Below are 23,487 nucleotides of genomic sequence, written 5' to 3' on the forward strand. Positions count from 1 at the left end.
TGATTGAACACGATGAAAAGCCTTTTTCTGACAACTGAAACTGGATCAAGTAACATACAGTAGTGTCTGGTTATGCCTGTGCTAGATATGGCAAAATATGTAGGTCACAGCATAACCACGGGAGATACTGCATTCCTCATTAATCTTTGGACTTGAAGACAAGCCTTGTTGTAATGCTAAATTGTTTGATTTTTAGATTGGCTATCTATGACTTCCCAAAAAGAAGATGTCCTTAGCCTTAGCCAGAGTACTATATAAACCTTAGCCAAAGTACTATATTAAACTAAAACTTAAATCTCTACTTAATCTAAAGTTAAATTAATTATAAAGAAACTTGAGTTTTGATGAATGCCTGATCTCTGTCAGGAACATTAAGATGTGATAATCTTTGTGTAGCACAGACTTTTATAGCTTACTATTTTAAAAAAAAAATCTTAACTTTCCATTATCAACACTTTGTAATGAAGTACAAAAGCATGCGTATGTTTTTAATCAAATGAGCTTGAAACAATGCTTGGCTAGCATTAAAAATTAAACTTTTCTCTAAAAAAAATAATTTATAGGGCATATTTTTTTTGTTGTTGTTTTCATTTTGGGATATCTAGCTGGGCTAAAAGATATGAGTAATAAGTAGCTGTAGTGATTTTATTTTAGCCCACTCCCAATCCCCTAATATGAAATGTTAAAAATATTTCATAGCATGAGTCAAATTGATGTTGGACAATTAGACCATCTAAAAATATGCTGTTTAATTTGCTTCATTGATTTTTGCTTTATCTTGTACTTATTTTTATTTTGTTTTGTTATGCATTTTTGAGAATCCAAACAATAACATGTACACATTTTAGTAAACTATGATTACAACATCTTAGATTAGCTAATTCATATTTCTTTATATTATTTTATGTGTGAGCACAAAATATTGATAGTTTCTTTTAGCATTTATGTATACAATTTATAAGACTAGTTTCTTTAAACTTTTATTTAATTAACCTTTAAACACAAATTTTAAGTTGTATTTTTGACATATAGATACATTTTTTTTTCATGTGCATATCTTTTATTTCTTAATTTTTCAAAAAAAAAACCCCCAATAATATTTACAAAAAACTAAATAGTTTTACTATTATTGTAATACTTGTGAACATAGATTGAGTTGAAGTGTAGAGATTCCCTCAAAATTGTGAAAATAAAAATAAACTAGATGTGTGAACGTTGTTAAATTTTACATTAGGCTAGGTCTTGGTAATGGTTTTCGAACAAAAATTTCAGAAATAAAAAGTATTCTGATATGGTTCCTTTTAAATATCTACTTTTGAAATACAATTAAAAATTTGACAAAATTGAAGATGTGTAAGTCATTCATTAAAAGCCCAAAACCAATCCTCTGTGTGTTGCTTATTACTAATAAATGTGCATACAATCTCTGTACCATTATGGTTTTGTCAAGAGATCTTTCTTTATTTTAAGATTTTTTTTTAGTGTTAGACTTGCAATTCTTTATATAAAATCAACTTAATAATAGAAATATTAAAACTAAATCTTTTATTTTCATAAATTAGTTTTTTTTTTTATCTTCCTGTTTTTTTCCTGTGATAAATTTGTTTTATTTTAACAGACCATACACACATACAGCTGTTAGATCCCTTTGTCAGTATCATGCAATAAACAAAAAATAGTTAATTTAAAAAATGTAGACTAGAATTAGAAAATCATGTTAATGTTATAAACTAACTTCCTTATATTGAATGTCTTTATGTTAAATAGGATACACCAATGTTTTTAGCAATAGCATTAAATGTATTACTCTTAGTTGTCCTCATTTGAACTTTAGAGCTGAGTTAATATTCTTTTTTTACAAAATACATCATACATTTATGATGTCTATATTTTATTTCATTATGAAACATTTTTTCTTTGTGTTTCTCTATCAGTATCCTGGCACTCCCAGAGGTATGCAGAGTATCCCCACCTTGCTGCTCCCTTCCCCTACTGACCGCCTTCATGCTAGTGCTTCCAACCCCAACCTGCTGAACTACGCTAGTGACATCTCCTCTGGCCACATCCCACCTGCGCAGCTGGTGAATGACCCTTCCTTCATGGCAGGTCATGAGTTCAGGATACAGGAATTAAAGCTTCGAGAACATTTCCTCTCGAAATCAGAATCTGGTAATTTCAATTTCCAATTGTTCTACTTGTTGTTTATCTCATAGAGTTTTGAAGCATTGTGTAAAATGCATAACTGAAGAAAGAAAAAACAATTTGGTTATTGAAGCTTCACTTTAATGTTAGACTGGGATTTTAACTTTCAGGATTTTAGGGCGCCTCTGAGTCCACATAGCTCTAATTGGTACCTGATATTGTTGGGGAAAGTAAAGGCGGTTGGTCCTGTTGCTGACCCATGACACCCTCATTATCCGTGGGCCACAGAAATAGATGACCTTTACATCATATGGCCCATAGATCACAAGGTTTAAAAGGGGAACTTAACTTTTATTTTAATGTAATGATGCATTGCTCCTGAGTTGGCAAACTTGCTAACTTGTGGCACTGAAACTTTTCCAATTTTTAATGAATGACTGTTAAAAATGCATTTGTTTAGTGTTTTGTGATGCTGGTTTTCATTCTGTTTGATAAATATGTTCACATGCAATGTTTGTCTGTTGTCTAGTGTTTGTCAAATTGAAAGACTTGCTGAACATGGTCAGCTCTGAGAGGGAAAGAATCAGAAATGCCCTGGAGCAAGAACTAGACCCAAGCATTGTCAACCCAGCTGGAAATTTGAAAAATGCACTGATAGAGGTAAAATTCATTCCAAAATACACAAGGTCCATCTTAAAATTTTCTTTTGTACTTGTATACATAAAATATACACAAGTCAGAATAGAGCAGATAAAACATCTTTCTGGGAAAAAAAATTTATAAGAAAATTTATACATTCAGCATGGGCTAGAAAATATGTTGACACCTTCAAAAAAAAAAAAGTTCACAAAATAAAAAACAAATCAAAACATAAAACTGATTGTCACACACCCTCGTTTTTTGTGTGTACATTGCTTTTTTTTTTTTACTACAATAAATAATGACCAATAATCAAATGTTCATCTCTTGTCTGTGGTTGTATTGTAGCCTATATAACACTTGGTTCTTTATCGAAGCGAAAATTTGCTGAACTGTTTATGTGTTTATTGTGCAATACAAGCGTACTCATACATATTTAAATACAAAAGGACACATTAAACTCACAATTTTTATAATATTCTTATCTACACATCAACCTTTATCTATTTTTTTCAACTAGGCACAGAAACAAAATGCTGATCTCCGGGCTAGACTCTCTCGCATCCATGCAGATTCATCCTTGTCTGATCTACCTTTGGTGCAAACAGCATTATCTCCTCTGCCTACTGTGAGGTTCAGTCCAGCTTCTGACAAAATCAATGTGGCCCAGAGTCTGTCCCTGGACAGCTTCTCTTTGTCTGAGTACTATGATGCTGAGGAAAACTTTGGAACTATCAGTGATTCCTCTTCTGAGGTAAATAGTAGTCTGTTACAAACAATGTAGCTGTTATTTTCTTTTTAGTAGCTTAAACTTGGCATGTATTTAAAGTTGGCAACACACTCTAGAAAATGTGCTGCATATTTATCCCATCTGTAAAAGTTCCATCAATGTGTTACTCATCAAGATTCAGTTTTAAGAAAATAAAGTTAAAAAGTAAATTTCCCCTTTCAGACATTTCAATCTATGAGGCAGATGATTTAAAGGTCATTTGCATCTGTGGTCCATGGTTAACAATGACACCCCCCTCTAATAAATGTCAGTTACATATGAATTGGGTGGACTCAGGGGTGCCCTAAAAATCCAGAAATTCAAAATCCCAGAATTGATTATAAAAAAAGAAGAAAATTAATTAAACGACATTTTTCTAATTGGTGATTAAAATTCTATCTTGTACAAATTCATGTGTTGCTTATATTAGTATATTACATGCCAATTATTTACTTGAATAGTTTTGCTGTAAACTTGGTTAATTAATATTTCAAAATTATTATAATCTTCCTAGCCATCTGATGAAGAGGTGTCCAGTGAGATCTCAGAAGATGGCACAGAATTTGATCACACACAAGGTGGGACTACAGGTGTGCACATTGCATGCTTTGTTTCTTCAGTTTTTTTCTTCATTGTAAACAAGATAAATGAGATATTACAATATTATAGGAATTTTTAAAAATATTAACAAATGAATCAGTTATTAATTGGCTAATTCATAGCAGCAAATTTAAAAGCATGTAAAAGGTTATTGACAAGGTAAAAGATTATTCAAGAGTCTCAACACACTAGTATTTAAATCAGCCTTTTACTGCTAAGTAGGTGTAGTGACTGAGTGGTAAAGCACTTGGCTTCCGAACCGGGGGTCCTAGGTTCAAATCCTCATGAAGACTAGGATTTTTAATATCGGGATCTTTGGGTGCCTGAGTCCGCCCAGCTCTAATGGGTACCTGACATTAGTTGGGGAAAAGTAATGGTAGTTGGTCGTTGTGCTGGCCACATGACACCCTCATAATTGTAGGCCACAAAAACAGATGGCCTTTATATCATCTGCCCTATAGATCACAAGGTCTGAAAGGGGGAACTTTTTTTTTTTTTTTTTTTTTGTCTTTTTTTTTTTACTGGTAAGGAAATTCAAACCTGGTTATTTGATTATTCATGACAAATTCTAACTTTAAATATAACACATTCATATGCTGGTTAAATTATTATATTATATTATTTAGATGAAATTTAAAGAAACAAACTTTGAAATATTTTAAAATACAATCTATACTATAAAGTAGAATGTGAGGTGTATGTATGTTACTTATAGACATCAAAACCGCTTGACCGATCTTGATAAAACTTGGCAGGAATGTTTCTTGGGTACCAACTTAGACCTTGGTGTATGTATCGTAGCCCTAAAACAAACTTAAGACCCTAAAAAAAAATAAAGTTGTCCGACTCTATTATAGCTATAGTATTTTATGGATCTAGGCCATGTCTACAATGTTGACATGAGAAAAGATCGAAAGGATTTAGACCTAGATCTAATTTTAAGAAATACACTTTGCGCACATAGTTTTTTACTTTGACACATGAAAATACAAAAGAAGATCCATTGATTTCATTATATAATAAAATTAACCTTCAATTTTGTGTTTCAAAAGCATTTTTTGCATTAATTAGTTCGTTATATCTGTGACTACAGATTTCCTGGCGAACATTCTTTCATTAGACAATACCGTAATGAATCGCGTACTAAAAATTAATTCGTTTAATTGTTTACTTTATAATCCCATCCCTAGATCTAAAACTCTAATTCAACACTAAGATGATAAAACTTCTCTTCGCACAGATAGTTTTACACTTTAACGCATGAACATACTAATTATAGTCCATTCATTTCATATTTTGACCAAATAAACATTCAAATTTGGTTTTCTAAAGCATTTTTAAGAGACTACATTCGTTTACGAAAACTGCGAAGCCGAGTTGAGATAGGCCTAGATTCTAGATCTATATTCATTCATGAATCGCGTACTAAAAATTATTTCGTTTAATTGTTCACTTTATAATCCCATTCATGTAACAAAGCTATCGCTCTTTTCGTTTTTAATAGATATGAATGTATCGGCTTCGGGTAAACCCATTTTTGCAAACCTAATTTTATTTTCGTAGCGAAAGAGAAAAAACTTGAAAGGATCATTAGCTAAGTTTAACATACATCTAAATCCAATCCACTAGATTAGTAAACACAAACCTGCAGGCCCCGGGTAATGTCAGGCTAGTACAGATATAACTATAGGTTTGACAGTGGTTAACTTTTTAATTATTCATACTGTCAAGTATTTTCTGTAATCTGTTAACTAGAAGAAAATAGATATCTAAATCTTTTCATTAAAAACATATGTTGGAATTTGTTTGGAAACAGATAAGGCAATGCAAGCTATATGTGCCACTGGGAGAAGGAGTCGTCTTCCTGTTCCTAAACCTGAAATACCTGATGTAAGTCTCTGGGGTCTGCTGTATCGAAATATTGGCAAGGACCTTACCAAGATATCTATGCCTGTAACATTGAATGAGCCTCTCAGCATGTTACAGGTGAGTGAACAATAATATGAACTTTTTGGTTTTGTTTTGTTTTAATGTTCTTGAAAATGTTCAGAGACAAATTTTTAAAACCAATTTAAAGTAATTTAATGCAAAACTGGTTTCACTGATCTAATAATCTTTCTTAGAGATCACTCTTGTGAGAATTGCAAGGCCGAGAAGCTTTCTACAATTTTAACATCTAGAAAGCCTTGAAAGTCCTTAGATGTCATGCCCTTTGAACTTACTAACTTGTCAATTTTCTCAAAATGAGACCTTGGAAAGATGCTTCAGTATTAGTGGAACTAAGACAAAAGAGTTCCATAGGCACATTTTACTGTAATCTTTTTACTTTGTTTTTACTTTGATAGAGACTTTGTGAGGAGTTAGAATATAGTGAGCTACTGGACAAGGCTGCTGAGTATGATGATCCATTGGAACGTATGGTTGGTAGTACTGTTTAAACATTCTTTTCTGCACTTTATTTAGAAACAAAATATTCTAAATTGAATGGAGCTTAGTTTGACCTAAAAGTCTAGTCCAAATTCTTGGTATGGTGATAAATGTAATTTTTCTTTGCTGTAAATGATATTAAAACAAATTGAAATATCAAACTATTTTAAATTACTCAAATTTAATTAATTTTTTCTACTTTTGTCTGTCTTGGTTTTCCTGAAATTAAAACTAATTACACCGCATTGTTGTTAAAAATCTTGTTAAAAATCTCTGCTTGTTATATATCATATTCTTATTATTCATGGACTAACTTTTAATTTTTAAAATTTTTCTGTTCCTCATTTTCTTGTTAATAAACTGCTAAGAGGTCTTTAAATTAGAAAGATGTAGTCATAGATGATGACATTTTTGTTTTTCCAGATTTATGTCGCTGCCTTTGCTGTCAGTGGCTATGCCAGTTCCTACTACAGAGAGGGACACAAACCATTCAACCCATTACTTGGGGAGACATATGAGTGTATTAGGGAAGACAAAGGCTGGAAGTTTATTGCTGAGCAGGTGGGGATGGAACTGTAAATAAGACATTTTTAAGGTTTTCTGTTACAAAATAGTGTAGCTCAAATCAAAACTTCATAAGTTTTAAAGGATATTCCTTTTTAAGTTTTTTGTTTGCTTTCACCTAAGTTTTTTTTTTTTTTTTTAAATTTCTGCTTTTGTTAATTGAAGCCAGTCACATAATTTTCTTCCAATTTACTCAGGTCTGCCATCACCCCCCAATATCAGCTTGTTATTGTGAGTCTAAGAATTTTAAGCTTTGGCAAGGTTGGTACTGAAAATGTCTGTAATACTGTAGATTTTTTTGCCCACAAATTTGTTAATAAAAAAAAAAAGCTTTGTTTAGAAGATTTCAAATTTTTTTTTTACCAAATATTGACAGATGGGACTTTAAATATGCAATGAACATTTCAAAATGTCACATATTAGACATATTGGAGTATTCTCAGAAAGATTCATTTATTTAATTAAGTTTTAATCTATAGCATCATATTAAGAGACATTTATATACATTTCACTCTATCAACAAATAATAAAATGTTTTTAGTGTAATATTTATTTATTTATTTATTCAAAATACTACTTTGATTTTGTTTATTTTTAAAGATGTTAGGATGAAGACCAAATTCTGGGGCAAGTCTATGGAGATACAACCTTTGGGCACTGTCAATGTGGTTTTACCAAAGTAAGCTGTTTGTGTTTGAACTGTTGGTTGTAAGTTACTTAGCAACAACTTTTTACCAAATGTACTCCTTGATTTCATTGGGAAGCCATGTGTTAATATTTGGCCATGATTGGGAAAGAAAATTGTCAAATAGTAGAAGTAATCAAATTACATTTTAAAAACTAATTTTTATGGTATTCAATCAATGTGAGATAAACAGTGATAGTCAAACTTCAATACGTTTTGATTACTTGAGACGCAATGGTGCAAAAGTTGTAAATTATGTGTTTCACATACTTTTATGTGCATTTGTTTGTTGGTTAAATGGTTATGTGACGATGTAATGATGTTTTCTTTTATTTCAATTTCAATGTTTGCAATCAAATAGGATATCATATTACTATCAGTTATCTAGGCCATGTAAACGAGCCCTTTTCCTTAAAGTTATTCTGTAAAACTAGAAACCAGAGCTGCCACAACTTTCAACATCAGTGGATGTTAAATTATTATGTAAAAGTAGAGTAAAGGTTTTAGTACAAGTTGGCTTCAGAAGATTTGAAAGTCATTAAATTTACAGATTTAAAAATATACATCTTGGTTGTCATTATTGAGAGAATATAATGTCAGATGTGATAAGAGTGTCTCTTTCTTGAACAGGTATAGAGATCACTACAAATGGAATAAAGTGACCACATGTGTTCATAATTTACTAGGAGGTCAGCGCTGGGCTGACCAATATGGGGAAATGACCATTGTTAATGGAAGCATTGTGTGCAAGATTACCTTTACCAAAGTAAGACATTTGTATAACTTACTACAAGTGTGTGACTTAGCAAATGGTTACCTGGACCAATTCTTGTAATAATAATGTTAGTATTTATAAGTGAACGTTTATGATTCAACTAATACAGCTAAATATCTCAAGAAACCTTTTCCAAAGGGTAGAAATTATGATTGTTAATGTATGAGAGAGATGTGGGTGCATTATCTTTATTTTTTTTACTAAAGTGATTGAAGGGGAAAAAAGTAAAGTTCCCCTTTCAGACCATGTGGTCTATGTCATCTGTTTCTCTGGCCCACTGTTAACAATGACCAACCACCTTAACTTTTCCTCAACTAAAGTCAGGTTAGAGCTGGGTGGACTCAGAAGAGCCCCAAAGATCCTGAAATTAAAAATCCCAGTCTTCACCAGGATTCAAACCTGGGACCCACTGGTTCAGAAGCCAAGCACTTTACCACTCAGCCACTATGTCTTCAGGGAAATATACACTCTTGTATAAAATGTGTGCACTTAAAATTTCCTGACACATATCCTCTTGCAGCCTCTAGTTGAGATAAAAGTAGTTTATGAGTTATATGACTGAGTCATTCAAGACATGTACGTCTAGTTTGAACATGAATATGCATGTACATTATTGAACAAAACTGAAATTAATTATAAACCTGTTAGCTTGAAAAACTGTTAACTCTAGTTCATTTTTACTTTCTAAACTAAACATGTTTCCAGGGCACCAATAATGCATCCCCCAAACGTTATGAAGTTTATGGCAGCATCAACACTGGGGATGGTAAAGTAGTGCATAACCTGTTTGGCAAGTGGAATGAAGCTTTCTTCTGTGGGCATGCTGCAACTGCTAAATGTATATGGAGGCCTGGTATGTACCAACATACTTACAATTATAATGTCTGTTGATAACTACATTTACACTGCACTTGACCACTGAAGAATGTTTGTTTTTATCAGAAGCCAATTGCTTATTTCACTGAATTATCGATACTCACAAAATTGTGAGTTATTAATTGACTTGTTATAGGTAAATAGGTTATGTTTTGACAAAGTCTAAATATTGTCTACATGTTAGGCATTAGTAGCTGAACCTTCTGCAATTTATCGGATTTGTATATCCGTTAGAGCAGATGTATTTATTAATGTTGTTGATTTTATGTCAAGAAATATTCCTTGTCTTTGGTCAGGTGCTATGCCAGAGAACAGTGAACTGTACTATGGGTTCACCAGATTTGCTATTGAATTGAATGAGCTAGATCCAGACATGTCCAAATTTTTACCACCTACTGACTCAAGATTTAGACCTGATCAAAGGTAGGATCATAATGTCATAATTAAGACCTGGTTTACAATTTACTCATATTTATAAATGACTTTGGTAAAGTTGATTAATTTGTGTTAGCTCTGCAAGGTAACTATGAAAACACAGTGATCTGGTTAGGTCATTTATTATGTCTTTCCAAATTTCAGCCCTAGAAGTCATATTATTTATTATTTATTCTTGTTTAACTTGGGGCAGTTTGTCATTATTGTGAATATTTACCCCAAATTACTCTTTTGTGCGGTGGCTGAGCGGTAAAGTGCTTGGTTTCCAAACCAAGGGTCCCGAGTTCAAATCCTGGGATCTTTGGGCGCCTCTGAGTCCACCCAGCTCTAATGGGTACCTGACATTAGATGGGGAAAGTAAAGGTGGTTGGTCGTTGTGCTAGCCACATGACACCCTCCTTATTCGTGGGCCACAGAAACAGATGACATTTACATCAAATGCCCTATAGACCACATGGTCTGAAAGGGGAAACTTTTTTTTTTACTCTTTTTCTCTCATTAGATATCCACTGTTAAACTCCTGATCCCATGTTTTGTGAAACAGAATTGTATAACATTATATTACTGTGTTCCCAGGCTGTTGGAAGAAGGCAAGATTGCTGAGGCTGAAGCAGAAAAACTTAGACTGGAGTCTGTACAAAGAGAGAGAAGAAAAAACAGGGAAATGGGCGGAGAGGAGCCTAAACCTATGTGGTTCAAGTAGGTCTTCATCTTAGTATTGTAGGCTTCACATTAGAGATTGAAACATCTGAGTATCGTAGGGCCACATTAGAGATTGAAACATCTTAGTATCGTAGGGGCCACATTAGAGATTGAAACATCTTAGTATCGTAGGGGCCACATTAGAGATTGAAACATCTTAGTATCGTAGGGGCCACATTAGAGATTGAAACATCTTAGTATCGTAGGGGCCACATTAGAGATTGAAACATCTTAGTATCGTAGGGGCCACATTAGAGATTGAAACATCTTAGTATTGTAGGGGCCACATTAGAGATTGAAATATTTTAGTATCGTAGGAGCCACATTAGAGATTGAAACATCTGAGTATCGTAGGGGCCACATTAGAGATTGAAACATCTTAGTATCGTAGGGGCCACATTAGAGATTGAAACATCTTAGTATCGTAGGGGCCACATTAGAGATTGAAACATCTTAGTATCGTAGGGGCCACATTAGAGATTGAAACATCTTAGTATCGTAGGGGCCACATTAGAGATTGAAACATCTTAGTATCGTAGGGGCCACATTAGAGATTGAAACATCTTAGTATCGTAGGGGCCACATTAGAGATTGAAACATCTTAGTATCGTAGGGGCCACATTAGAGATTGAAACATCTTAGTATCGTAGGGGCCACATTAGAGATTGAAACATCTTAGTATTGTAGGGGCCACATTAGAGATTGAAACATCTTAGTATCATAGGGGCCACATTAGAGATTGAAACATCTTAGTATCGTAGGGGCCACATTAGAGATTGAAACATCTTAGTATCATAGGGGCCACATTAGAGATTGAAATATTTTAGTATCGTAGGAGCCACATAAGAGATTGAAACATCTTAGAATTGTAGGCTTCACATTATAGATTGAAACATCTTAGTATCGTAGGGGCCACATTAGAGATTGAAACATCTTAGTATTGTTGGCTCTGTTGTGAAAGGATCTTGGTGTGTGTGTGTGTGTATGTCGCGGAGCATGAGTGTCACCCTTAAGTTACGCCCCTGTTCTGTACCTGTCCAGCGGTTGAATGGGTCAGCCTAGCGGGGTAGCGAGAGGTCAGGAATGCAGAAGTCAGTAGAGCGGCTAGGCCTGTTAGTGTAGGTTGTGAGGTAGAAATTAGAGAGGAAATAAAGTGCTGTATTAATAGAAAAGAAAGCTAGTCGAGTTTGTTACTTCAATGTTTTGTGGTTCATTAAAATTAGGTAGTCGTCACAGGCTCCACATTATAGATTGAAAAATCTTAGTATTGTAGGGGCCACATTAGAGATTGAAACATCTTAGTATTATAGGGTCCACAGTAGAGATTGAAAAATCTTAGTATTTTAGTGTCCACATTATAGATTGAAAAATCTTAGTATTTTAGTGTCCACATTAGAGATTGAAACATCTTAGTATTATAGGGTCCACAGTAGAGATTGAATCATCTATCTTGGTGTACAATACTCTCTCTAAATGCTAACTTACACATCTATACACACATTGAAATTGCTATTAGTTGTTAATTCTTTTCAACAAAATTACGTTAAAATATAATCTTGTTTTATTAAACCAGAAAAATTCTTGTTGATGGCAAGACAGAGACCTACGAGTACTCAAACAAATACTGGGAGGCCAGAAAGGATCCAGGATTCTCTCGCATGTCTTTCAGGCCACTTTTCTAAATGGACTGGTTGCCAGTAAATTTAAGTGGAAAGTTTGCCGTTTCTTGTACTTCTGTTTTTTTTTAACAGTTTTAATCATTCATGACCACATGTGTAGAGCCACTGGTTTCAGTCTTAAAAAGATTCATCAAAGTATTATAGAGAATGGAAGACATTAAGACAAGACAACTAAGTGCTGACATCTTTTATATATTTTACCCTTAACATGGCTGAGGTCTGCAGGACAACCCAGTAGCATTTTTAGATCTTCAAGGCAATTCTCCTATCAGGACTTTGGCAGAAACATTTATGTGATGGAAAAATTCTTCTATCAAAACATGAAATTTAGACAAGGCCTTGCAACTATTAACTAGTTTATTTTTTGTGCTGAGCATGAAATCTTAAAGGCATACATTTTTTTTTTCCTTTTAAAAAGTTAATTTATTGTTATATCAAACTATTTTTATTAACTAGTAAATATGAAATATTTAACATTTTTAATGGATTTTTGGGGCACTTTTTGTGAGTGTATATATATATATATTATTTTATTTTTGGTAAAAGCTATTTAAATATTGCCTCTGGTAGAATAAGTAAATTCTAAAACTGTCTAGAGGTTTGGATTTAATTCCTTAGGTTGTTATTTGGATTAAGCTGCGTTACATTTTGTTGTAGCAATAGAACATTTATATCTTCTGATGGGGTTGATAAATCTATAGACTATTGGTAATGACATCAGCTTATTTAGACTGGACTGAACCTTATGTATGTTCTATATTTTTGAGTAACATGCATTTTCTGTTTCACCCTGTGAAGGATGACAAAATGTCCATGTACCACCTTGTACTTATGTAAAGATAGTAACAAACTTTTTATTTAAGGTTATTTTTTTATCAGGCTTATTAATATGGTAATGGATTGCTTGTTTTAAACAAACATGTTGGACTGGCTACTTTGACTTAAGAGTCGTGAAATAAACAGAATACTTGCTTGCTATAAAATAAGGGTAAAAACAAATAGCCTTTACCATTTTTTAATTTATTCAAAACTTTGGTTCCCAAATTTTCTTTTACTTGTGCAACTTCTCCTATGGCTAGCCTTATTCATTACAAATGATAATGTTACTATGGCTCACAATATCCTTCATAACAACCACAGATTATAGTTGTTTTTTTTCATAAGGCTCACAATATCCTTCATAACAACCACAGATTATAGTTTTTTTTTCAAACTAACTTTGTAATTTAATTTAGGCTCACTGGTGAAGCTAATGTAAGATAGTAATTATAATTTCCCTACAATATCTTTATGTCAGAGTCACAGGCTAATGTAATGTTTACTTTTTTTCTATGGCCAATGATTAATCACAGTGTCATATAGTTTGGGTTTTATTATATTATAGTTTTATACTTGTTTGCATGTTCAACTAGTTGATTGGACTGCATTAAATATAAAATTGACTTTGCTATGCTATGTATTCACCAGACATTTTATCTCAGGTCTTTTATACGATGCTACTTTTAAAATAAAAAGTTTTTTTTTTATTCTTAAGAATAAAAAACCCAGATCTAATAATCGCAGAACTGTTATTCAATAATTTGTAATGTTTGGTAAAGGCAATTTTAAAAGGGTAAACTATTTTAATTATATATTTTTGTGAAATTTCAGACAAAGATTTGACTAAATGCTTCTTGTTTTAAAAATTGGGCTAATTCATGATAATTTGTGTATACAACCTGGCAGGTTCAACAATTGACTTTAATCAATAAAGAGAAAATTAGGCTCATTTTTGTACAACTTATTTTTTTGTTTTAATTCTTGGAGATTTCTAAACTCATCAGGTTAACATTTACTATATTGGCTAGTAATTAAGGGCACATATTAATAGTATGTTGTATATTTTAACATTATCATCCGATTTTTTTTCAATAGTATTGACAAATTTAAATTTTGACAAAGACATTGTGGTTTTGATGAGTACAATTATATTTTTAATGCATTTCAATTATGACAAGTTTTAACAGAATAATTAAATGTGTGTATTGACTTTAAAATAAACTTTTGTCTCTTTCACTGATGTCTCCTCTCCAATAATTGAGGAATGGTAACTTAAACTATAAACCACAATGACATCAATCACTGTTCTTCTTTAACTTAAGCACCTCTGAGATTAGCATATCAATAAAACTGTTTTTGTTTTCTAAAATAGTTAGAATTTTTAAATGATAAAAAATTTAACCTATCCCTGTGCTGTTGCTTGATATCATTTTGAACTAATCTTGACATATTTGATGGCATCACATTATCTTACAACTTCTAATAAATATTTCCTTTTCAATTAAGACTTGAATACACAAAGAAGTAATGCACTTTTCTGTTTTCCTAGTCCTACTTTCTCTCTATGTCCGTCACACTGTTGGCACCTTGTGTAGTGGTTGTGATTGTTCCCAGCGCTCACACATTCATACATGTTGATATTCAACCTTGCTCTTAGTCCTCATTTGTTTCAGAGCACTGTTGTCTTAGTAAACATTTCCTAGATTACTGCTCATTATTTCAATGATCCCTCAGTCAAGAGATGGAGAACCACTGTTAAGAATGATGTGTACAAACATAGAAACAGTTTTGTTTCGCTTCTTTTCTTGTACATGAAGCATGTGTTGTAGACTATTTCATCAAGGTGAACATTTCATAATGAAATCCTACACTGGCCTGTCACAAGATTGATTGTTTTGTTGATTTTGTTAATGGTCTTTATCCAGGTACATTGTATCCACACATTTAACATTTAAGTTAGATATTTAAAAAAAGATAATTCCCATTTCAGTTTCTGACTATTGTAAGTAAAGTTCCCTTTTCAGACTCTGAAATCTATGGGGAAGATGATATAAAGGTCATCTGTTTCTATGGCCCATAGTTAATTAGGTTGTTATGTGGCCAGCACAATGACCAACCGCTTTTACTTTTCCCCAACTAATGTCTGGTACCTATTAGAGCTGGGTGGACTCAGAGGTGCCCTAAAGATCTCAAAATAAAAAATCCCAGTCTTCACCACAATTTGAACCTGGGACACTTTGGTTTGGAAGCCAAGCTCTTTACCATTCGGCCACCAAGCTTCCATTTCTGATTGTTTTACCTTAGTTAATTTTCTGAGATTTAAACCTAATGACCTTGTATTTTACCTATGAAATCTTACCATGCTATTTAGATGTGCTTTTGACAGGAGCATTCCCTTTTGTTTTGTTTAATAAATATCACTTTTTCATATAAGAAGCAGATCAGAGCTAGGAATTTAAATTGTTTGGGTTATCTCTTGTGTGACATTCAGTTTTTAATCAAATTGTTTGATGATTCATGTCTTGAAAAACTTGTTCTCTGTCTGAAGTTCTTTCAACTTGTGTATTGTATGCACTCCTTATGATACTATTGAATTGTTCCAAATGTGTGCATTACATGTCCTTCCTCTTTCCTTCATGTATCCTTCCGCTTGTAATCTCACTTTGCTTTACAACAACGATGTAGTGATTTTTTTTTCATGTTATAGAAATCTATAAATCTAAATATCTATAATGAATATGCTTGCTTATTTGAACAAGGCATTATGAGTCTGAAGAAAATGAGAAAATGGCTGGATGGCTTCGACAAACATTCTTGTAACATGTGTATTTTCTTGATTTAAATAACATTGTGTTCAATATTATAAAGTGTTTGATTACCAAAATGTTTCTATTTTTATATTTTCCTGTTATATTGAAATTTGCTTCTCAATTATTATTATGGTGCAGGATAGTTGCAATATACTGGTTTGAATGTTGTGTTAATAGATTGAGAAGTTTAATTGCTTACCAATATTTACAAATGTATTTAATTTTTATTTCTGCTTGTTTCTTGTTATTGTTTTTTTAGCTCTTGTTAATTCCTTTTTTTTTCTAAGGTTTTATAGGAAAGTTATAATTTGAATTAACTCAATTATTTTCACATTTGTTAGATCCACATCTTCCAATGAGCCTTCAGGGCAAGTCTTTAAAATGTAAATTATTTTTTGTAACCAAGGATGTCCTAGAGTCTTTGTTTGTATCACATTGTTAGATATTGTCATCAAAATGGGCTTGACTCTACTGGATACATGTTCGGCTGCTAATGAAAATTATTTTTGACCATTTTTATAACTTATTCCTGTTTCAAAAACTCTGCATTAACTGCAATAGTAGATTATTTTATTCTGCTTGCGTTTTACTTCTTTTTAACTTCAGTTGTCCATTGATTTATCCACTGTGCTTAACTATATTGATATGTTCTATTGTTATTTTGTACTCTATGTTAACTATATTATTACAATATGTTATTGTTTTTAGGTCAAAGGAGGCAAATGTTGCTTCCTGTGGGGTGAGGGGGAAGGTATAATGAAATATCAACAAAGTGATGAATTGTTTAAAAAGTTGTCTGATATATCTTGTCCAGTCAACCTAGAACCAGTTCGGTTTGCTGCATTGTTCAGTTATAAACGCTTTAAAAGGCTCTGGCTGTGGTGGTTTACATTTTATCGTGATGAAACATATTACAAGTCATTCTAATTACTTGATGACTTTGTAATAACAACCAATCTTTCTACTTGAAGCATGTGATACACTTTTATCTATTGAGTCACAGGAAAACCTTTCCTTCAGTCATCCAGTAGCTTTGTGTTTTTGTCTTCACTGTCTTTCACTCTCATATTTTATCAAACTTTTAGAACACATTCTGAAATGGTCTTATACAAGGGTGGGAAAACCATGGTTTTATTCATTTTATTCTCAGAATTATGAGTATGTTTTATTTGGATACGTTTTATTATATTCATATACTTAGAATGAAGTTTTTATGAAGTATTCTCAAAATGAACAATAAATATTCTATTTTTGGTTTAACTACTTTTATCATCATCATCATTGGCTGCCTTCTGTTGTGAGATGACTTTGGATTATCTTGTGGAACATTTCTTGTTGTGGCTATAAATCCCTATTTTGGAAAGACTCTTCTCTGAGGCATTTTTTGTATGCGAAAGTAGAACCTGACTGTGGATTGGAGTAGTCGCTTGCTATTTTGCTCGCTGTTCATTGCTTGACTTGTTAAAACTTCTCTCCACATAGTGGGCTCTAGAACTACGCCATTCTAGTCACTTACATCTATATCCACTACATTATGATCCCTTTTGACTACATCCACACAGTGAAGGTGGGTGGAAAAGTTCACTACACTTTATGAGAAGTGTTTCTTACATCAGGTCTGTTCTCATTGATTTATCAATTTAGTTCTAACCTTTGCCTTCTACATCACAGAGCTGAATCGCTTATAGATGCATTCATGCTATATAAATTATACTAAGTAAATAAACTTTATGTGAACTTAAGCTACAAACAAAGATATATTCACAGATATTTCATATGCATGTTTTTAACAAAGTTTTAAATTATTTAAAAAAAGGGGAAACAACTAAGATAAGCTTTGGAAACACTCGTTTTTTTTTTTTAGATGTCCCACTTGAAAGCTGAAGAAACAAGTCTTGTCATCTTTTTGACATTTTTCATTCATATGTTCCACTCTGAGATGCAGTTATATTTCACATAGTGATTATAATTATGTATGACATAACTTCAGATACAAAACCTGAAGAATACATAGTGTCTCTGTTACAAACTGGCCAAATATCTTTAGGTAAGAATATACCGTTGGACAGTTTAACAGTACATCTTGTCTTCTAATTGTATTTGATATTTTGATTCGATAATTAGTTACATACAATAAGAATAATTTCCTTCTGCACCATCCGATATATTCTTGCCTATTCAAAGTTTTCTTTATTTATTCTGGTGAATTTGTGTGTGTAGATATATAGACTAGATTATCTTTATTTATTCTGAAAATATCACATGCACACTTATACACATCATGCCAAGTCACCAACTTATCTCTAAGACTGTTACTATAATGCATTTTGTTTGTACTTTTATGTCCTCCCTTGATCCATAATTGGAGCCTTCATTCAGACCTGAAGCTCTGCTCTCTCTAATGAGAGCTCTCCTTGTGACTGGGCTACAATCTTATGTTTCAAATAGCTGATAATTTCTTGTCTCTCAGCATGAAAGGAATCTTTGACCTTTTCAAACTTTTATGCTACTCTTGAGAACCTGCCAAAATAAATTTTACTCCTACATATTATGTTTCCCATTGACCTAGATGCTAGGACTGTGGGTCGGTTGTTGGCCCTTGCTTAAAAAAAGATAATCTGTCCAACTTTAGTCTGAAACTATTGAATAAAATGCTACCAAACAGTTTTCTCAAGACCCTCTCTGTTTTTTTCCTCCCATTCCATTTTGTGTTTTGGTTTTAAATACTCCAGGTGAAAGAGGTTGATTTTTATATATATTTTCCTTATTCTGTGATAGTTTCTGAACATTGTTTATCTATAAACATTTCTTCTTTTGTTCATTCCTAACGTGTGAGTTATCACAATCATTTCTATCACTCTGCCACAATATGTCATTTAATTTTGTCCATTTAGAAATGATCACATTGGTATAAGGGATTTTTTAATTAGAGTAGTTTCTTCTGTATGTAGATAAATTGACCACTCTGTGTGAATCATTTGCTGTATACAATTATGTATTTACTTACTAGATTTGCCAGTATAGGCAAATACACATTTTTTTTTGTCCTTATTTTATAATATACTTTGTTTTTGTAAACTTAAAGTCAAGAAAATATATGTGTAGCATATTGTGGGGAAGTGTTATTTACAGTTTATTATATTTATTATATACATTCAATACTGTTATAAAATTGTGACTTGATAGAAAACTTTTAAGCACTAGAATTTTATTTTGTTTTATGTGTGTGTGTGTGTGGACTTTTTGTAGACGTATATTTTGTAACATTTAATGATACCCTTATGTTATACATTGACTTATGAAAACTGTTCAGCCTTAGACCATGTAGCAAAGCAATGTCTTTATGTTCAGTTTTGTGATTGTGTTTGTTTTGCCTCAGTGAGAACATGTAAATAGTTTAGGTGCTTTGTGAGAAACAATTATGCATGACTTGATTTTGTTTAAAGTAGAAAGAGCCTATGCTCAGGGCAACATAGATAAGAAAGTTTTAGATCAACACTGCTTTTATGTTTTGTTTGGTACTTTGAGCCATTGGTATTAAGGCATTCAATAATTCAAGTGCTGGACACTTAATCTGGGTCATGGCAATCTTTATATTATTTTACAAGAAGTAGGTCACAGTGTACAACTTGCTGACTCAACAATTGAATTCAGTGTACTACTTGATTTTCTCTTGCTGACTCAACAATTGAATTCAGTGTACTACTTGATTTTCTCTTGCTGACTCAACAATTGAATTCAGTGTACTACTTGATTTTCTCTTGCTGACTCAACAATTGAAAACAAACTCAAAAATGTATTTTTTTGTTCATTGTAAAGACATGTAGAATTTGAGACACTCAAAATTTTGTTTTGTTAAATTTCTCTCTAGATCTAGTTGCAAAAAAATGTAGCAGCTAACGCTTCATCTTTTTAATACATAGTACAGGCTAGGAGTGAAGGACACTGGTCAACAGGACTTTCTTATGCGGGTTACCAGACTTGGCTGAAGGTGATATGAGAAAACCTACCCATTGGCCAGAATAAATTAGTCCATTGAAACCTTTATATTGATTAGATAAGACAACTTTGGAGTCTCAAGATTAAAGAATAGGGGAGTATTTTATGTGGTTAATAAAACCCAACTGTGATCTACATTTTTTTTTTCACATATCACATACAAAGCAGTTGAACAAATATTATTTCAAGAATCTCATGGTATCAACTTGTCTACATTTTGAACTTTCTATTTTACAACTAATTTAGATTCATTAAAAGGGTCAATGGGGTTGGTTTTATTTAATATATTTTACAACTCTTTCAAAATATTTTTTTAGAGTTAGGATTTTTATCACTTTAATAACAGATTTAACATGTTCATATTTTTTTTCTATTATTATTTATCTTAATAAGAATTAGGAAGTAACACAAGTCTTTTTTGAAGTAAGCAAATGAAAGTTGAAGTTTCTCTTTAGTTTCCATTACATTCTGTTCAGTTCTCAGAGGGCTACTCCAGACTTCTTGTATTCATTTTAACTCATGACATACAGTAATTTTGAGGACACATTGGTTTCAATGGTCCAGTGTCCTGGGCACTGATCAGAACACTGATGAGGAATGACTTAGGCATGAGTGACAGTTTTTATGAATGTTTTCAAGAGCCACACCATCCAATCTTCTACTAGGCGCCATGTTGATCTTGTAGTTTTTAACTTTTGTATTGTTTGTAGCATTTACAATACCTAGACTGCATGATACAGGACAATTTTTAAAACTGTACAATGTATTATTACTCCAGTTCAATCTGAATTTTACGTGCATATCAATGCTAATTAGATTTGCTTAATCTCTGAGTGACTATTTTTCTCTTTCAAATTAATGGTACCGGTATCCCTCCTTCTCTATGAGCTTTTCTCAATTCTAGGCCATTGGTCTTCTTTTATCCCAATCCATGTGATGAGTTGAATTGGATCTAAACATTCACAGGCTGTATTGAGGATTTCACACATTTTTAGTGATGTGAGTGATGTGTTTTACTGTTTAGCTTATATTAGGGGAGCTAACCTCAAGCTAGCCCATTTCTCTCTTTTCCCTCATTAATGCAGCTATTATAGTCAGCTTATTTTAAATAAACAAGTTTACTGAAGAAGTTTTACTTGGAAGGCTTTGATGTCGAGCTGGTAAAGTTTTATTAACTATCTTGTGTGGTTTAAGATTAACAACCATGTTAGCTGGACAACTTTCCAATCATAATTGAGAGGATTTAAATCAGCAATGAAAATTTTAAAATTTGTTAGCATTATATATATTTTATTGTTGTTACTATTTTTGTTAGAATTAATTTGTTAAACATATTCTGTTGAATAACTAATGATAATATTAGGCTACAAGTTTCTCCCTGGACTACTCCATGTATTCTTTCTTTCTGCTCATATAGTAATCAGAAGAAAGAGAACTTAAAATGAGGAACTATAAAACAAATATATTGAATGAAAGTTGAAAACTAAGACTGTACTATTTTTCTAACCAAACTCTTCTATTTTTTTTCTTCTTTTAATACAAGACTTTGAAGACCTCTATTTAGTTCTGGCAAAATGTATTTTGATTTTAACATTATTTTTCAGTAACTCCAGTATCAAGTTTCATGCCATAGAAAATATCAAGAATTTATTTGAAATGTTAAACAGTAAAACTGTATTAATGCACGTTTGTAGTACTCAATTTACAAGCATTCATCACAACTTATATTTATGAGAGTTGACTTCCTGTTATTACAGCTGTTATATCCCAAGGAACTATCACTATTTGTCTATTATTTAAGAATTATTGTTATCACAACCTATACATTTGTGTTACAAAGGTCTGTCCTTGTGACACAGAGCTGCATGAATAGTTTTTGGCGAATGCTTTGTATTCAATTTTGATTTCACTCAGTACACTCCTTATATATATTAAATAAATGATCAACTTTTTGCTGTAGCCTACATAATAGAGTTGTTGTTCCTTGATTCACAAAAGTTTTTAGCTGAGTTTTTGGGCATGTGAGATGTGTGACCAGGGACTTCCGAATGGAGTTTAGTTTGCTGAGGTCCCAAAGGCAGCACAGGAACCTTCTTCTCCCCCCCCCCCCTTTCATGTTTACCCAAGCACTTGGACCAAAGCACGCTGACCATGCTCAACTATTTCTTCAGTTTCATTCTCTTATCCAAAAAATGTTGAAGGAGGAGGTGACGTTGAGTTTTGTTTTATTGCAGTAGATTGTCAATCACAAAGATTCAAAGCAACATTGTGTCTTAAAATGATTTCAGATTTTATTTTCACATTTATTTCACTTAGGGTTTAAGAGACAAATACACAAACTACATTTTGAGTTTTTAAAAAAGATGGTGAAATAATATGAACTAAAATTACTAAACACTGTCAATACAAGGGAGATTAGTTACTATCCTCGTCTTGCTAGTTCAAGTAATTATTAGACATCACAGCTTTGTGGAATCTGAAGCTCAGAGTTTAAAAAAATGCTTAGTCATTGGTGCTCATATACTTCCTTCAGACCGAAAACAAACATATCTTTTTTTTTTAATTTCTACTATATATTACACAAATGTCATCTATGCTAAATAAGCAACAAATGTACCAATTCTAGGACTCTTAAAGTGAATCTATTAAAATGCTATATTAACAATGTTTGCACAATATAATTATAAGTATTAAAATTTGAATTCTACAAATAACTCTAAAACTCTAGGTAAATTTTGCAACATTTTTTGTAGCTGCCACCTGTAATCCTCAATGCACTTAGGCTCCGTACTGATTCTCTTCTTACACGGTCCAGTGTCCAGGTATCTAGTTGCAAAAAAAATTAGCAGCTTATGCTTCATCTTTTTAATAGTCGAGATCTTTCGAGAGCGAGACCCATCGAATCACGAGGCCTTGGACAGTCGCCCACTCCTTGCGCCACCTCTGCCCAGAGAGCATACCACTCGACCAAGCAGCCATTCAAAATATTAGTATATCATGATCTTACACGGGATTTTTTGTTTTCCTGTGTGGGGGTGGGGATGGATTTCTTTCCCTTGCACACATACGTACACAGACCCTAGAGTACATTCTTTAGTTAGTGTAACGGCTGCAGACACCACTCCCTTGCCAGCTATAAGGGGTCTGAGGGAGCGCTATGAGCTACCCTAGCGGGTCGGATAAACTTTATTTCATGTATTTGAAACTTAAAAAAAAAAAAAAGAAACAGTCTGAGGTGTCTACAGTTCTATATCCCGTTACTGCCTGGTCGTGCGGTTTGCGCGCTGGACTGTCGTTCGGATTTATCCACGGTCGAGGGTTCAAACCCTGCCCGCTCCCATCCCCCGTCGTCCTGCGGGAGGTTTGGACTAGCAAGTAAACTATCTTCAACTCTGAAGGAACATCCGAAACATGTAAAAACAAAACAAAACTCTTCTATGCCAAAATATCGGCCAAATATCAAATCTGCTATTCAATGTACTTTAGTAATGGAGCCCAGCGACTGTTAGAGAAACAAATCAATGTGTGATAGGTTTTATTTGGGGTAGGGTTCAACCTCAAATGGT

General features: G+C 32.8%; 1 protein-coding gene across 5 annotated transcripts in view; it reads left to right on the forward strand.

The window, feature by feature from the left end:
- LOC106078867 (oxysterol-binding protein-related protein 6-like) overlaps window positions 1-21,890 on the forward strand; it is a 36,844-nt gene extending 14,954 nt beyond the window's left edge. For 3 of the 5 annotated variants that reach the window (XM_056013780.1, XM_056013779.1, XM_056013783.1), the window contains 14 exons: window positions 1,935-2,169; window positions 2,672-2,802; window positions 3,302-3,535; window positions 4,065-4,140; window positions 5,967-6,136; window positions 6,496-6,570; window positions 7,001-7,138; window positions 7,339-7,402; window positions 7,742-7,820; window positions 8,457-8,592; window positions 9,307-9,454; window positions 9,774-9,900; window positions 10,489-10,611; window positions 12,188-21,890. In XM_056013780.1, coding sequence (XP_055869755.1) covers window positions 1,935-2,169; window positions 2,672-2,802; window positions 3,302-3,535; window positions 4,065-4,140; window positions 5,967-6,136; window positions 6,496-6,570; window positions 7,001-7,138; window positions 7,339-7,402; window positions 7,742-7,820; window positions 8,457-8,592; window positions 9,307-9,454; window positions 9,774-9,900; window positions 10,489-10,611; window positions 12,188-12,296 — 1,845 coding nt within the window. In that variant the 3' untranslated portion in view covers window positions 12,297-21,890. The remainder of the gene's footprint in view (window positions 1-1,934; window positions 2,170-2,671; window positions 2,803-3,301; window positions 3,536-4,064; window positions 4,141-5,966; window positions 6,137-6,495; window positions 6,571-7,000; window positions 7,139-7,338; window positions 7,403-7,741; window positions 7,821-8,456; window positions 8,593-9,306; window positions 9,455-9,773; window positions 9,901-10,488; window positions 10,612-12,187) is intronic. The other 2 variants (XR_008775285.1, XM_056013782.1) reach the window with 2 other exon arrangements.
- The last annotated feature ends 1,597 nt before the right edge of the window (window positions 21,891-23,487 follow it).

This window comes from Biomphalaria glabrata, chromosome 16 (assembly GCF_947242115.1).
Source record: "Biomphalaria glabrata chromosome 16, xgBioGlab47.1, whole genome shotgun sequence".
NCBI lineage: Eukaryota > Metazoa > Mollusca > Gastropoda > Planorbidae > Biomphalaria > Biomphalaria glabrata.